The sequence below is a fragment of the Accipiter gentilis genome, chromosome 27, assembly GCF_929443795.1.
Source record: "Accipiter gentilis chromosome 27, bAccGen1.1, whole genome shotgun sequence".
Taxonomy (NCBI): domain Eukaryota; kingdom Metazoa; phylum Chordata; class Aves; order Accipitriformes; family Accipitridae; genus Astur; species Astur gentilis.
In genome coordinates this window covers 11,472,898-11,487,687 of record NC_064906.1, presented here as the reverse complement: position 1 = coordinate 11,487,687, position 14,790 = coordinate 11,472,898, and the positions used below count along the sequence as shown (strand labels likewise).

At 42.5% G+C, this 14,790-nt stretch overlaps 1 protein-coding gene across 7 annotated transcripts in view; it reads right to left on the bottom strand.

Annotated features, from left to right (window-relative positions):
* The window catches only part of CARMIL1 (capping protein regulator and myosin 1 linker 1), a 196,167-nt gene that overhangs the window by 17,365 nt on the left and 164,012 nt on the right, over positions 1–14,790 (bottom strand). For 5 of the 7 annotated variants that reach the window (XM_049830470.1, XM_049830465.1, XM_049830468.1 and 2 more), the window contains 5 exons: positions 13,044–13,061; positions 8,807–8,873; positions 8,292–8,488; positions 4,160–4,266; positions 964–1,396 (listed from right to left, as the gene is read on the bottom strand). In XM_049830470.1, coding sequence (XP_049686427.1) covers positions 964–1,396; positions 4,160–4,266; positions 8,292–8,488; positions 8,807–8,873; positions 13,044–13,061 — 822 coding nt within the window. The remainder of the gene's footprint in view (positions 1–963; positions 1,397–4,159; positions 4,267–8,291; positions 8,489–8,806; positions 8,874–13,043; positions 13,062–14,790) is intronic. The other 2 variants (XM_049830466.1, XM_049830469.1) reach the window with 1 other exon arrangement.

Here is a 14,790-nt window from a genome sequence, read left to right as displayed (position 1 = left end):
GAAACAGGGGATGATAATGGTGAGGTTTAATGGGAAATGGGCATTAGGCAAAATAGATCGGCACAAAACGCTTTGGAGCAACACCAGGATATTCCACTCTGCACATTTGCGAAGTGAAGCAGTGCTCCTGTCCAGCATCATCACTTCATAGAGGAAAAAATTAGAGAGAGTGAAGGGAATCCAGACAGATCATTGGGAATAGATTTTTTGTTTTAATGTATGCTTATTTTCTTTGAGTGTTAGTATTTGAAATACAAAAATCAAAAGCATAAAAATAATTAGGTGTGGTACAAAAGAACATAAAAAAGTGCAACAAGAGAAGTATAAGCTGAATAGTTGTAAACAGTGTCTGGAAGCTAGATTGACTTCTCTGCATGGAATATACAATAAAATACAGTACATCTCTCCATCTTTCTAGATCACCTTCCAAAAGAAAAGAGTACAGATAGCTACCACTGTAGTTAACTCTGCCAAACACCTGAGGTACCAGTGTGCAGGGGGCACAGAGTAAGTCTGTCCTAGCTTTACCTGTTGAAAAGCATGCTTCCATTACACATGAACAAACCACGCATCATATAGAGTGGAGACATGCAAACTGTGCTTATTAGTCACCCCAAAATTACTCTGTAATACATGCAAACAATTACATGTCCTTTTCTGTGCTTATGATGGCCTGACATTGTGCACAAGAGCTGGTGTCACCTCCTCCACAAGAGGAGAGACGGTGCAGGCTTAAGGGTGCATCTCCTGCTCCACATGTGCAGCCTTAACCCTTGGCCAGGGTATTCGTGTTCAAGCACCACAGCACAGAGCAATCCTCTTGCAGGAACACCATAATCCCTGGTGGAAAGCAGGACTGTCGTGTTAAGCCACCAACCCTTATAGAACCAACCCACCTTCCCTGAAGACACCTAGCTCCTGCACATTTTTTCAACAACTCAAAAGAAATCAAACTGCCTTCACCTTCTGAGCAGAGGCTGCTCTCTTCTCCTGCTTGGCTTTCATTTCTGCGAGAAGTCCGCTGCCCATCACCTGCACGCCATACCTCCGGCCTCCTTGGGGGCTTCCTTTGCTGTCACCCCTCTCAGCTTTTGCTGCATCGTCTGGCTGTGCCTCCTCCAGTGAGTCTGGCGTCTTTAATTCCTCAGATCGCTCAGTACCACCGTTCTGCTCTGCGAGCTTTACCTCCTTCTTGCTTGTGTCCACAGCTGGACTTTTTGCAGCAACCTTGGGTGAGGAGGGCTCCTCTGCCACCAGCACAGTCTGGGGACGTTCAGATTTGGAGCCTCTTGATTTGATTAAGTTAAGGAAGCCACTCTTCCTTGAGTCCCTTTTCTTCTTCTCATCACCTGCTTCACTGGGCTCACTGCTGTCTGAACTTTTAGCTGATGGTCTCCTAAAAAAAAAAAAAGACACAGACATTTTAAACTCTCCTCCACTCCCCTGCTCCTTCTCTTTTAAATAGTACCAAGTGACTTCTCCTGGGCAAAGTCAATCTTTTGCATGATCCATATGTTTGCCCTAGGCTCAGTCATTAGCTGGTGTCTTTAAATTAAAAACTGGACAATTAACATTAATCATACTGTCTTGAGGATTCCTGTGCTGGCCTTGTGCATGGCATAATGAAGAGAGGCAGTCATTTCATCTGCACTGGGCACCCAGCTATTTCCAACACCAGACAGCTCTGCCCAAGCTGTCTATACACATATGTATAGGGTTTGCATGTCAAGGTTTTGGTAGCAGGGGGGCTACAGGGGTGGCTTCTGTGAGAAGCTGCTAGAAGGTTCCCTTATGTCCAACAGAGTCAATGCCAGCCAGCTCCAAGATGGACCTGTTGCTGGCCAAAGCCAAGCCCATCAGCGATGGTGGTAGTGCCTCTGGGAGAACAGATTTAAGGGGGAAAAACTGCTGCGCAACAATGGCAGCTGGACAGAGGAGTGGGAATATGTGAGAGAAACAGCCCTGCAGAGCCCCAGGTCAGTGCAGAAGGAGGGGGAGGTGGTGCTCCAGATTCCCCTGCAGCCCGTGGTGAGGAAGACCCTGGTGAGGCAGGCTGTCCCCCTGCAGTCCAGGAAGGTCCATGGTGAAGCAGATCTCCACCTGCAGCCCGGGGAGGACCCCATGCCAGAGCAGGCTCCTGGCAGGACCTGTAGTCCCATGGAGAGAGGATCCAGCGCTGGAGCAGGTTTTCTGGGAGGACTTGTGACCCCACAGGGGACCCAGGCTGGAGCAGTTTGTGCCTGAAAGACTGCAGCCTGTGGAAAGGACCCATGCTGGAGCAGTTCATGGAGAACTGCAGCGCGTGGGAAGGACTCACACTGGAGAAGTTGGTGGAGGACTTTCTCACGTGGGAGGGACCCCACGGTGGAGCAGGGGACGAGCGAGGAGTCCTCCCCCTGAGGAGGAAGGAGCGGCAGAGACAAGGTGTGAGGAACTGACCCCAACCCCATTCCCCGTCTCCCTGTGCTGCTGGCAGGGGAAGAGGGAGAGAAAACCAGGAGTGGAGTTGAGCCGGGAAGGAGGAAAGGGTGGGGGGAAGGTGTTTTAAGGTTTGGTTTTATTTCTCGTTACCCTACTCTGGTTCTATTGGTAATAACTTAAGCTAATTTCCCCAAATTGAGCCTGTTTTGCCTGTGACGGCAGTTGGTGAATGATCTCTCCCTGTCCTTATCTCAACCCCTGAGCCTTTCATTATATTTTCTCTCCCCTGTCCAGCTGAGGAGGGAAATGATAGAGCAGGTTTGGTGGGCACGTTGCATCCAGCCAGGGTCAACCCACCACAACATATAATTTCACTCTGCTCTGTTTCCAGAATGCGCTACCTCCGGTTTGCATCTGCCTATTAGTAAAAGGAGAACAACTGATCCAGGCACATGATTCACACAGCTTTGGGGGATCTCATCCCTTAAGGACCCTGCTTGAAATAGGAACTAGTTGGCACAGCCACCTTCTCTCAGTAAGGAAAACAGAGAGGTCACCTGTATAGTGTGGAATGGTCATCCTCAGAAAAACAACCAACCCCAAAACAACCCACCTGCAGCAAGATTTCCTACAGGCGTCTTACAAGTGGAGTATTCACACTTGAGGGGAGAGCTGGGCACGTAAGACATCTGCATAAGAGCACCCCAACCGGAGAGAGAGCCACCAGTGTAGCAAATGGATCAAAGATCCCTAGCTATGGGCATGGCCGGGACGGGCATACAGGGATAGTGCAAGTTCACAGGAACGTCTGAAACGAGCGGCTGGCAGGCACCCAAGGGAAGCACAGGAGGATGCAGTAGTCTGTGAGCACCCTGAACTTAACCTGGCTAATCCATTTTTCAAAGCTACCATGATTTTACCACTATACATAGTATATCACACATGGCTTCACATGTCACTATAGATATTTATAACTCAGAGTGACTTAAAACATTTGCTTTTCCTGACACAGCTTAACACTTACCATTTTCCTTAATGGATATCACATATAGCACAGAATGGGTCATTCCAAGTTGTCTGGAAATCGCCCTAGCTTTCTCATTTATTTATGGAAGTACTTGCATGTGTGTGTGTATGTGCACAAACATGCATGAATACAAGAACATCTAGATGCACGGTTCTGTAAAAATACAACCAGCTACAAAGCAATTGTATAAGCTGTATAACCCTTATACAAAGCTGAAGGAGACGTATCTTTCAGATGAATGTATCACAATTGACAAATTGGTCAAACATGTCCTTAACGTATTTCTATAACAACATAAATCTACTGTCGTCTATCAAAACGCTATGTCCAACAGCAGTCCTTACTAGACAGAGACACCTGTGTGTACTGCTAGCACTGGAGAGGAGATCCTCAGCCAACACACAGCTCTACTTCAGCTCTAATGAGCTCTACTGAAGGGTAAAATGAAGTCAACTGAATTATAAAAATACACATTAGTCAATAATCCTCCCCCCCATGATGTATTAAAGCAATTTATTTCAAAGTAGTCATTTTTAAGGGAGGGTAATTGAATTCACAATGTCTTGACTACTAAGGTATTTTCTGACTTTGGCAAGAGAAACCCTGGATATTGGGAGCAGAAGTCAAATAGAACTTGGAAGTGCTACTTGCCCAGCTATCAGGATGAATATTTTTTTATTCAGTTTTTAAAAACATTAAATTGGAACTTACTTTGAATCCATTTTTGTCACTTTCTTTGTGAAAAATTCATCCACACCTTCATCCACTCTCCCCATGAGGCCATTCTGATCCCCTTCTGGAGGCACTCCAGCAGACACCTGACAGAAGAAAAAGCTCTCTCTGGTATGCAGTAATCTAAGCGTATTTGTTTCAATGATAATAATTAAGAGTTAAGACATTACAAAAATTGCATGTGCCAACCAAACCCCACTGCAGACAATGAAATCACCACTGGAATCTTCCCTTTAGACAGGCCAGACGACACTCTACATCAAACGCAAAGTAACCCAAAACACCAGTGACAAATTGGATACTGCAATGCACAAGGCCAGGAATCAAATGCCTTGGGCTTGTGAGAATAGAGCATTAGTTCAGCTAGAAAGGAAAAAAGCAGTTAAGGAGAAATTAATTCCTTATCAGGTGGTGACCTGAAGAGAAAGTATTTTCAAAAGCTAGTTGTTTCCCTACTCAGAAAAACCCCATATGTTCTGGATTTTGGATTTAGAGATTTAGAAACAGAGCTCCAGCAGGCTAACAGAGCCTTTTATAGTTCATTCAGTCCAGCACTTCCACAAGCAGAGACTCTAAACACAGAATCAGATGTTTCACTTTAGGAACTGAACACAGATTTTCACGCAGTGTCTGAAAATGGAAAACTTCCTCCCTTTCTTTGGTTTCAGTGCCCTCATTTTGAATGTGGGTGACTGGAGGCATCTAAACCAGGCTGACTTAGTAACACCTGCCAACCACAAAGGCCCTGTGAAGATTAGCTGGTGACTCTGCAACCTCCTGAAGATGAAACACACAGTATCCTGGGAGGATTTCTCATGTGGTCTAGCTCCCGTATGTGGCTTTGATGTGGAAAAGCTCTTATTACCTGTAGACAGACTTCCTTCAATTTAAATGCTGTATGGAAACCTTTTAGGTGACTACAGAGGACTCCACAAGACTCAACCCAGTTGTATTCTTGGTAGTACTATTGACCAGGAATTAGTCTACCACAAAATAGCAGGGTTTGTAATTTGAAGCAATTTAAATCAAGGAATCTCCTAGATGCCATGATAACTCAGAGTAATCCCAGCTTCCCTTTTCAGCTGGAATGCACACTCTTTTCTATGCCTCTAAAAAGAAAAATAAATACTCTTAAAAGCTGCTGTTAACATCAAACCCAGCCTCATTAAGCCAGGACAACGGATTGCATATGAACTAATGCTTTGACATATCCAGGAAACTTTTTACTTTCCATGGCTGAACCATGTTAGAAGTCTAGTATTTACTCTGTTCTCAAAGATAATAGTTAATATTTTATTGATACCTGCTATAGCAATGTAACACTGATCAGAAAAGAGCCCACCCGGTAACGACTGCTTTGTTGCCAGCCAAACTGCATATTTTCTATAAAAAAGTTTTATTCTAAGCAGTACAACAACTTCTCAAACTTCCAGCTCTGCTACCTTTGGGGTTTTCTGTAGAGAACTTGTTTAGTTGGACACTAGGCAGCAATGCATATACTAACATCTGGGTTGGTCACACCAGTGCTGGTTGTCTCGATGTAAACATTCACCTTCTCAGTTAAAAAACAGTTGACACTGATGTTTCAACCAAAACATGTCAACCAAAAGTGGATGACACGTTTCAACAGAAATGAGAAACTATTTAATATTGATACTGGAGCCCTCCAGATAGTAGGAGCAAACATGTAAATATCAAAGGCAAGTGCTTCTCCTGAAGAGGAAGTAATGCAAGAATCCAACGATCTACAAAGATCTACCTCAAAAAAGAGAATGGTTTGCATCTGCAAAACCAGCAAGTTCCTAAAAATGTCCTAAAGACATACATAAATGTTGAGGGCCTAATAAGGTCCTCAAGGCACAGGATTTCCTTATAGATGTTTACTGTAATGCCTTTTATAGCGACCAACATTGATGTAAAAGACCGAGCCCTGGTTTATTTCATGGTTTACACTCCTTTAAAAAAGTGTTACGTTTTCATTTGCCAATATTTTTTTTTTTTTTGAGCTTTCTATATTTCTTTATTGAGGAAAAAAATAGGCTTGGAAGCAGAAATAAATAAGATTCACCTCTTTGCTGTACTAAATCTTCACATATGATGGAAGAACTCATAAGATTAAGATCTCACAAAAAATCTAAATGATAAACAACTGTTTTCATCATATTGCTTCAAAGCTACTTGGCGTCGGGTGGTGCTGCAGTTTTATTTTTTCCCCTCTCCCCCCCCCGCCCCCGAACACTCATTTCAGTAGAAACTCTGACAAAACTGTAAATCTTTCTTCTGCCTGCTCACCCACCCCAAGTTAAAAGTTTACATTTCTCCCTTTTTTCTTCATTTTTCTTGTTTCTTATGTTTTTCAGCTTACAAAGAACAAATCTGTTTTCCAGCAAGACCAGAGAACTACAGCTATGATCATGTGAGATCCCTTAAATTACTAAATGGAAATAAGGGGAACAGCAAACAACCCAACAGACCTGCTTTGAGCGGTAGAAAAGGTCAAGATTTTGCCTCTCATTTCAAGTGCTTTTCCTAACCACTGCTTTCTGTATTCTCAAAGTGGCAAAACCAGCAGCAAATCAATTCTGCAAACAATGCCACAGTCCACTCATGATTCTGCCCTTCAAAATTTGGCTGTTTCGTCTTGGAAGTATCAAAGCAAACATCTTGAGTCTTTCAAAAATTTGTTTAGACTTGTTATGAGGTCAGAACTAGTAAGGAATTAAACGATCCATAAAAACAAGACAGGGACAAATGAGTTTAAGTAAAAAAGTTCCTTTCAATTTCTGCAACTAAATAAACACCTAATTTCCTAATTAATTCAATATGGATGAGCATTCCCCCAACATTGCACCACCATGGGAAGTAACGCTTCTCCTCCACAAGAAGTAAGCTTTTTCTATCTGTTGAGCAAGATATTGTATGGCCTAGTTCCATGCCTGGTAGCGAAGCACTTGCCCTCCCATGCCCCCACTCCTTCCACACCCCTACGCAGCTGGCACAGGATGCGCTGAGTAAGTTTGGAAGAGAGGCAAGTTTAGCAACTGGGAAAACATGTGCATTCTGCAGAATTGGAATTGGAAGAAGTAAACACAGATACGTTTTCACTCCAACGTGGAGATCAGTCCGTCTTTCTGCTACCTCTCTCCTCCCCTGTAAAGTGCAAGGGAATGGAAAGCTGGCTTGAATATCCCCTCTGCTTGAAGGTTTCTCCATTTCCAAGCGGTGCCAAAAGCACTCTACTGCCCAATATGATCTTCCCCAGCATTAGGGAAATTTTCAAGGGTCCTCTCTGCCGACAGTCCTCAGGGAGCAGAAGAGGCCACAGGCATCCATTACTAGGCAGCAAAACTCAGAGAAGCAATGGCTGCCCCTTGATAAATGTTACTTTTATCAGCTGTGCACTGTTGCTGTTGAGATAGCTCTGTAACTCCTCCAGATCTGTCCTTACATGCCCCAAGGACATACCATCACAGAAATAAATCTTTATTGATGTGGTATGCCAAGGAAATGGAACTGTGAGAACTCCACACACATGTACTCGGGTTCACACCAATGCCTTTCATAGACAGACAGTGCTCTTCTGTTTTGATTTTCTAAGGCAGGCTCCAGCACGAAAAGCAGATCTGTGACTATGCAGATTCGCTGGCCCAAACTCCATCTTTAGTTAAGGAGCTGTGGGAAGCTGGGTGTCACAGAGTAACTCCTCTAAGAGCTGATAGAAATAAGAACTCATGCCAAGTTACCACATCTTAATGCAGGCAGAAAAAAGGATTAAGACTTAACAAACCCCTGCAATATAATTGACAAGTCTCATGATATTTTCTGTGTTTCCTGTGAAAGCACCAAGTACCTCCAGAAACTGCTTCCATGAAAAAACAAAAGCAAATTAAAAAAGGATAAAACATGTCTTGTTTGACACAGCCTAAAATGAGGATAAGAAGCTTGTAATAGGGATTGCACACTGAAAGACATGAATACCAGCAGAAAAATTAAGTAGTTGCTTATGGCTTTTAAAACTTTGACAGTTGTCCTCATTACATTGCAAGACCTGACTCATGGCAAAAAGCAATCAACAGATGACATCGCCAGCAATATTTTAACGTAGACTCACTGCTGCTTGGCTGGGCTGCTGCTTTTTATTCCTTTTGGGTCTTAATTTTGTAAAGTGTTCCAGTTTCCTCCCTTCTTCTGATGGCAGCTCTGAAATGAATCCAGAAGTTCGTTTGTCCGGCCTGCTGGAAGGAAATGGTGGGTCTTCTATATGGATAGGTACTTCTTCCAGTGCTTTATCTAGATCAAATTCCATTTCTAAGAGAAATCAAAACTTTCTAATTAGACTTAACATGCTATTTAAAACAAAAGTCAATGCCATTCCTCTCTTTTGTGGTAAATACTTATAAACACATTTCAAGAACTCAGCCACAAAATGTCTGTGAGCAGACAGAACACTGTGAGGAAATATTTACTACCAAACATGCTAGAAGCATCACAAATCAAAGCAACCAGTGTGGGCCTCAAATGCAATCCAGAGGGAGGGAGAGTCACCTGTGCTTTTTGATCAAGAACTACCTAGAAGAGTCTCAGGCAAGCAAAGAAGCAAAAAGATTTTAAGAAATTCTCACTTACCAAAAGCTCTGGACACTGGCCGGAGCATTCTACTGTGGATGCTTTTCCTTTTTGATTTAGGAGTCATCTATAAACATAAAACAAAACAAAAATTACTTTAGCAGACAGAAGAAATGCCAAAGCACACCTTTTCCTCTCTAGCCAACAAATCAGTTCTTCAGTCCTATGTATCGTTTCAGGATGTCATTGGGTTTAACACCATAAGGGAATGGGGCTTTTTCTTCCCCTTCTCAAACATTCAGAACTTTTTCTAAATTGACATTTTGTTCAACTGACTTTGAACAGAAGCAGGGAGGTAATTTATTCTTCCCATTAAAACTATAGGCCGTACACAGGATGATTATTTGAATTGTCCAAGCATTAACTCATTGATCCCCAACTGTAAAACAATGGAACTACTAAACCCTCACCTCTGCATCTGAGATCATGAGGCACAAAAAACTTAATTACTGCTTCCAGTACTGCAGAGTTAATGACGATACCAAGGATAGTCTCCCCCTTGTTCTGGCTTTTATTTTTATATACACTTCCTCAGTTCATTTGTTAGTGACACGCTACTGGGAATGATTAAAATTCAGGTATCTATGCCTCTGGACACTACCACACAGCTCACCCAACTTCCCTAGGAAAATGCAGTCTTGGAGCACAGGGCCTTTCTTCAAAAAGCAAAAATACCGTGTCAGTGTAAGCAGCATGTCCAGCAAGCACATGACTTCCCCAGACTTTGTGTACGCTGAGAGTAGGTGGAAAGTTACCTTGGCATACATTCAAGGTAGTTAGCGAAAGTTACGCACTATTATTCTCTCATCTTCACATTCCCAGAAAAAAGGAGTACATTGCCTTAAGAGCACAAATACCCAGACTTGAGACCTGAGGTTGTTATTTTTGGAATAAAGTTGCCCTTATTTTCTTGCCTGAATTCTTCTGAAAGTTTGCATGGCAAGAAAGACATTTTTGCTACAGGAAATGCATGTGTCACCAATTCAGAACCTCTCAACATAGCTCAGCACTGTAAGACTTTTAAACAAAAAAGATGACCTGTATGTTTTCTAAAGAGTTAATTTAAAATGACTCAGCTTCTGCAAGGATGGACTCCTTCTGTGGTAGAGTCATACATGCCGGCTTTAGGGACATCCATGTAATTCCATTTACCTGCTAGTTTTGAAGCCTAGTGGCGTCAAATCTGGAGTGTCAGTCAGGAAGCTGTTATGGCTCACAACTCATTAAATGAATTGTTAATCAAGTTTAGTAGTATCAATTTTCTATAAGCCAGAAAAGACACAGTTGGCATTGACATTTCAGACAAATCATGAATTGTTTAAGGTAAATGTTTGCTAGTTTTTATGCATTGGAAGTTCAGCACACAGACTGACACCGAGTTCGTATTCCCATCCAAAGTAGTCAGGGGATTAGTATGCCACTATTCACATGCCTAGGGTTATGACAGATCTTCATAACAGGAAAGTTATTACCCATCTTCTCAAGACCAGAAAAGGACTTCCAGACTACAGAGCAGGCAGTGATAGCACTGTCTGGGCAACAGAGCTGTTTTTATGGCCCTGCACATCGCTGGGCAAAAAAGATACCTTTAGCTGTTGCAAGTTCACACTTCCACATTTAACAAGCATCAGTAAATGAGACAATAGTTTCAAAACCAGCCAGGAAATAGCTTGCCACCTGAGCAGACTTACCCTGAAACCAATGAGCAGGCATCAAAAGGTCAGACATTACTTTCAGTTACCAATAAATTAAATGCAATGGGTCTGATGGCAAGTGGCTGGAGAGGTGCTGAACTTTTTCAGCCAAAATTGCAGTGGATTGTGCAACAGGTAGGCAGCCGGGCAGCCTTTGAGCTGCATACCTTGACAGCTGCCAATCCATCACCCAAAACTGAAAGAACCAAAAGGCATCCGCACCTCATGTAAGGAAGAGTTGAAGCAGCTCAGCAATTAGGAGTCACTATCAGTAGTTCCCTGGTTTTATTTCCAGCCGCATCTCATTTCTCTTGTTAATGTGTATTTGCATGCATTTTGTTGTGCTTGCCACGTTTTTTGGTGGTGTGACTGGAAATTACAGCTAGTAGGATAATGCAGCAACTGATGTGCTAAAGATCAGAAAGGGGGACAGAAAACAAAGCTGATGGGAGACCTCCAACCACTCAGTAACTTCACAGCCACGGCCAGTGTTCAGAGTGCTCCTGGGTGATCGCAGACAAGCTGGGAGCTGCATCGGCCCAGGGCACCAATGCAAAACAGTATGGGGCAAGTTTTGAGGTTCCTGTGCAGGGACTTAAAAGCTCCAAGACATCCCTGACAGCCAGGAACAGAATGATTTCATCTTCTTTCCCAGGCAAGAAGGTACCCCCAGATGACCCTGCAGAGCTTGTGCTGATGACCATAAGCCAGTCTCTGGATCATTGCTATAACTTACTGTCAGCTTGGCATGATCCATCAGCAGCTTGGTTGCTGGGGATAAAGGCAGAGGGATAGAGATGCCTCCCATTTGCTTTAACAGCATGAGTAACAGCTATACATACACTTTTATTTGAAAACCTTCTGTTTTCTAGCCTGTTTAGGAAGTGCACAGATGAAAGGCTTCTTGCCAAGTGAACTTTCTACATCACACACAGAACAAAATGGGTCAAAGCATTAATTTAAATAGGCCAGTGTGCTCTTTTTACAAAATATTAGACTTAATCTCAGCTTAATATCTCAGCCACCATGCAGTATGCTACAACAGCAGAGCACATGTCATTACCAGAGGAGATATCTGAACTCCTAGGGAAAGATCTCTGCCTCTCCCCAGCCTGAGCCCCATTTGCCATAGTTCATGGAAGCAGTTCAGGTTTGGCAGACGCGCACCTTCTGCCTTCCCACCACCTCTGGCCACACAAGCACAATGCAGCTCTTCTGCCTTACGTTTCACTCGTGGCCTTTTTATAGGGGAATAGCTGTTAGTATTAACCTCCCCTCCTTCACTTCTCTCATATCTTCCAGGGACCTTCCATTCTAGCAGACCACCTCCTGAACTTCTTTCTTATTCTGCCTACTTTTCTGTGAGCACACTGTAGGCTGCCTGGCAGAACAGCTAAAAAGATTAATTGCATCTCTGGGTCTTGGGTGGTCCTCTTGGAAGTCTGCGTGCACCTATGCCACCAAGATCTCCGAAGATGGCTCCAAGGAAGTACCCCCCTGCAGTAGATGGGAGCCAGCAAATCTCCACCACGCTCCCAAATAAGGGCTTATTCAGAGTTAGACACTCTCACGTGTCCAAGTTAACTTTAAATTCCCAGGACCTCTTCCCATGATCACTTTTCCATATTCCTCCCTTCTGACTCCCTTCCTCACAAAACTATCTGAGCTCTCTTGAGTTTTCTTAAGTTATATTACCAACTGTGGAAGAACACTAGTATCTTGGGAATTAAAAACAACAACTAAAATCACTTTGTTTTGAGTGCTTTTAGCAACAGGGTCTGAAATACTCTACATTCCTTGATTATACAGATAATTGAAATACTCTCAGTACTGAGGGATATGCCCATTTCCATGTTTTTCTTCTCCTCCAAAGTAATTTATATTCAATCCTATTAGATACAAAGAAGCTTTGTGACCCTCCTGTCACTTCCCTTTCAAAAGACTTCAAACAAACTAATGAACAACTTACCCCTCCCTCTTGAAATTCAGCTCCCCAACCAGTCTCCCTTGAACCCTCCTTCTTGCAAAATAATGTATGGGGTTTCAGCTTTGAGAATGTATTAAAGGCAACAGGACCAAAAGGTGAGAACAGCAGTCAAAAGCTCAAGGTGATTCAACTAGACAAAGAAAACACAACTGACCAAGCTTAGATAACCCAACATCTTGCCCACCCTAGTGGCAAGAAAACTCTATTTTACGCCCATTTTTAAGCCATTCTTTCATTAAGCTGGATGACACTTGAATATAAAACCAAATCAATAGATTTTCTTTCTGAGCAGTAATGTTTGTGCTTATACCTCTGACAGCAGCGCTCTGCTTTGGTTTGGTCTTAAAGCCAAAGGATGCTTTACATTCAGATGCCACACTAGCTGAACCTTTTTGTAAAATCCAATCTCATCCCTGAACTGCTGCCTATTTCATTTGTAGGTGCAGACGGATGGCACTACAGTCTCCCAGGAGACTCACAAGGCAGTACAGAGGCAAATGGAGCACAAAAACGTAAACAACTAGGCCAGAAACAGCAGAGCTAAAAAAATACTTACACTTGTACAGCAGAGAGTCTCCATGCAGCAAAAAAGAAAGAAAAAAGAATATGAATGGGGAAGACAAAGCAATAGCAGTTCTCAGGAAAGGAGGCAAAACCAGAAGTCACCAAAATAAAGAAAACTAAAGCCAAAACACTTAGAAGTCTTAGCAGGAAAGGTGACATGCAAGAATGAGATAAAAATCCCTTGGATTTGGAGGTGCTATACACTTTGTGTTTCCAGAGGATAACCAGAGAAGGATGTGATCTCTCTTGTTTTATGTATGTCGGGACAAATTCAGTTTTTCAGGTGTTTGTTTCCAATAGATGGCACTCACCAATTGTGCCAACTTGCCACCTGCTGTCCCAATGTACTGTGTTTTTTCATTTTGCTGGCACCAGTAGTGAGGAAAAAAAAAAATGTAATTCTGTTATTTCCTAGTCTGAAGGAAGCTTCTGAATTAAAAATCAGCAGTTTCTTGTGGAAAGCCAGAGAGTAAGGAAAGCAAAACAAAACAACGCTTCTCTTGAAAGAATGAAGAGGGATGCAAGTCTGTTCTGATGTTTAAACCAACCTAATCCAAAGCAACTGTATTTCTCCTTCCCATAAGGAGGTTTAGAGGCACAGGCTTTCAAGCTCTTTTGGCACATTAGAAGCATGCTATTCCATTAATAAAGCACTACCTTTCCTCTCTCTTTCAAAAAAATCAAAGAAAAAAAGGAAGCAGCACAGCCATCATACAAAATAAAGCAATGCCATATCCCACCTCTTGTGTGGCACATGACCAATCACGCTCCTCCTTAATATAGAGTAAGGACAAACAATTATTAGAAGCGCAGTTTGTCTTTAAGTTGAATAGGAACTGCTGCTATAACAACACTGCAGGTCTTAGCAGAGTGTTTGCGGCAGAAGTCAATAGTCATGGTCTGGATTAAACTTCTTGGCAAGAAACCGCTGCATTTTTAAATGGATATTGCACTGGCATTTAATTATCAGCAGTGAAAACAGTCTGCACATAACATGAAGTTCATTATTTAATTGTTGAAAGGATATTAAGGTCAGTTTTTCAATGCTTTGACATTTTCAACAATAACGATCCACTTCTCGAGGTTCATACTTCTAAGCTTAACTGTAGCTAAAAGTTTTAAGGATATCATGGGCTATCTTTGAATAGCAAGAAAAGTGTTCTTGCACACAGCTCCACTCCCTTATTTTCCTACTGTCCTCAGGGGTTTTGTTTGTTTGGTGGGTTTTGTTTGTTCGTTTGTTTAATTTTCTTTTACCTTCAGAAACTTCGGCTTTATGCAGGAATTCTCAGCTAACAGCGATTCAGGCAAACCTCCTCACTACTCTCATTTTTGTACGATATCCATACACACATATGCTCTTACTACATTTCCCTGCCGTAATCCATGTTGTCTCTTCTCTTGCCCATCTTCTATACTACCATTCACTAGGGCTGCTCTGAGATTGCTGGACAGACTGCAGAATCCATTGAGAAACATCTTGAAAACTGAAACCATCTTAAAAATAAATCTCCAGCACACTTCAAAAATCAATGTGCAACACGGTTCCTCTTTCAGACAGCATTTGTGGTAGTACTCCAGTGTGTTTTGTGTATTTAATGCATATGCAGGAAAATTATTTGTATTATAGAAGCAGCTAGAAACGTGATTAGGACCAAAGTGCAAAGTAATAGATACATAAGAGGAAGCAATCCCAGGATTTGGGGGAGTTTACAGCCTATGGTCCTGATCCAGCAAGG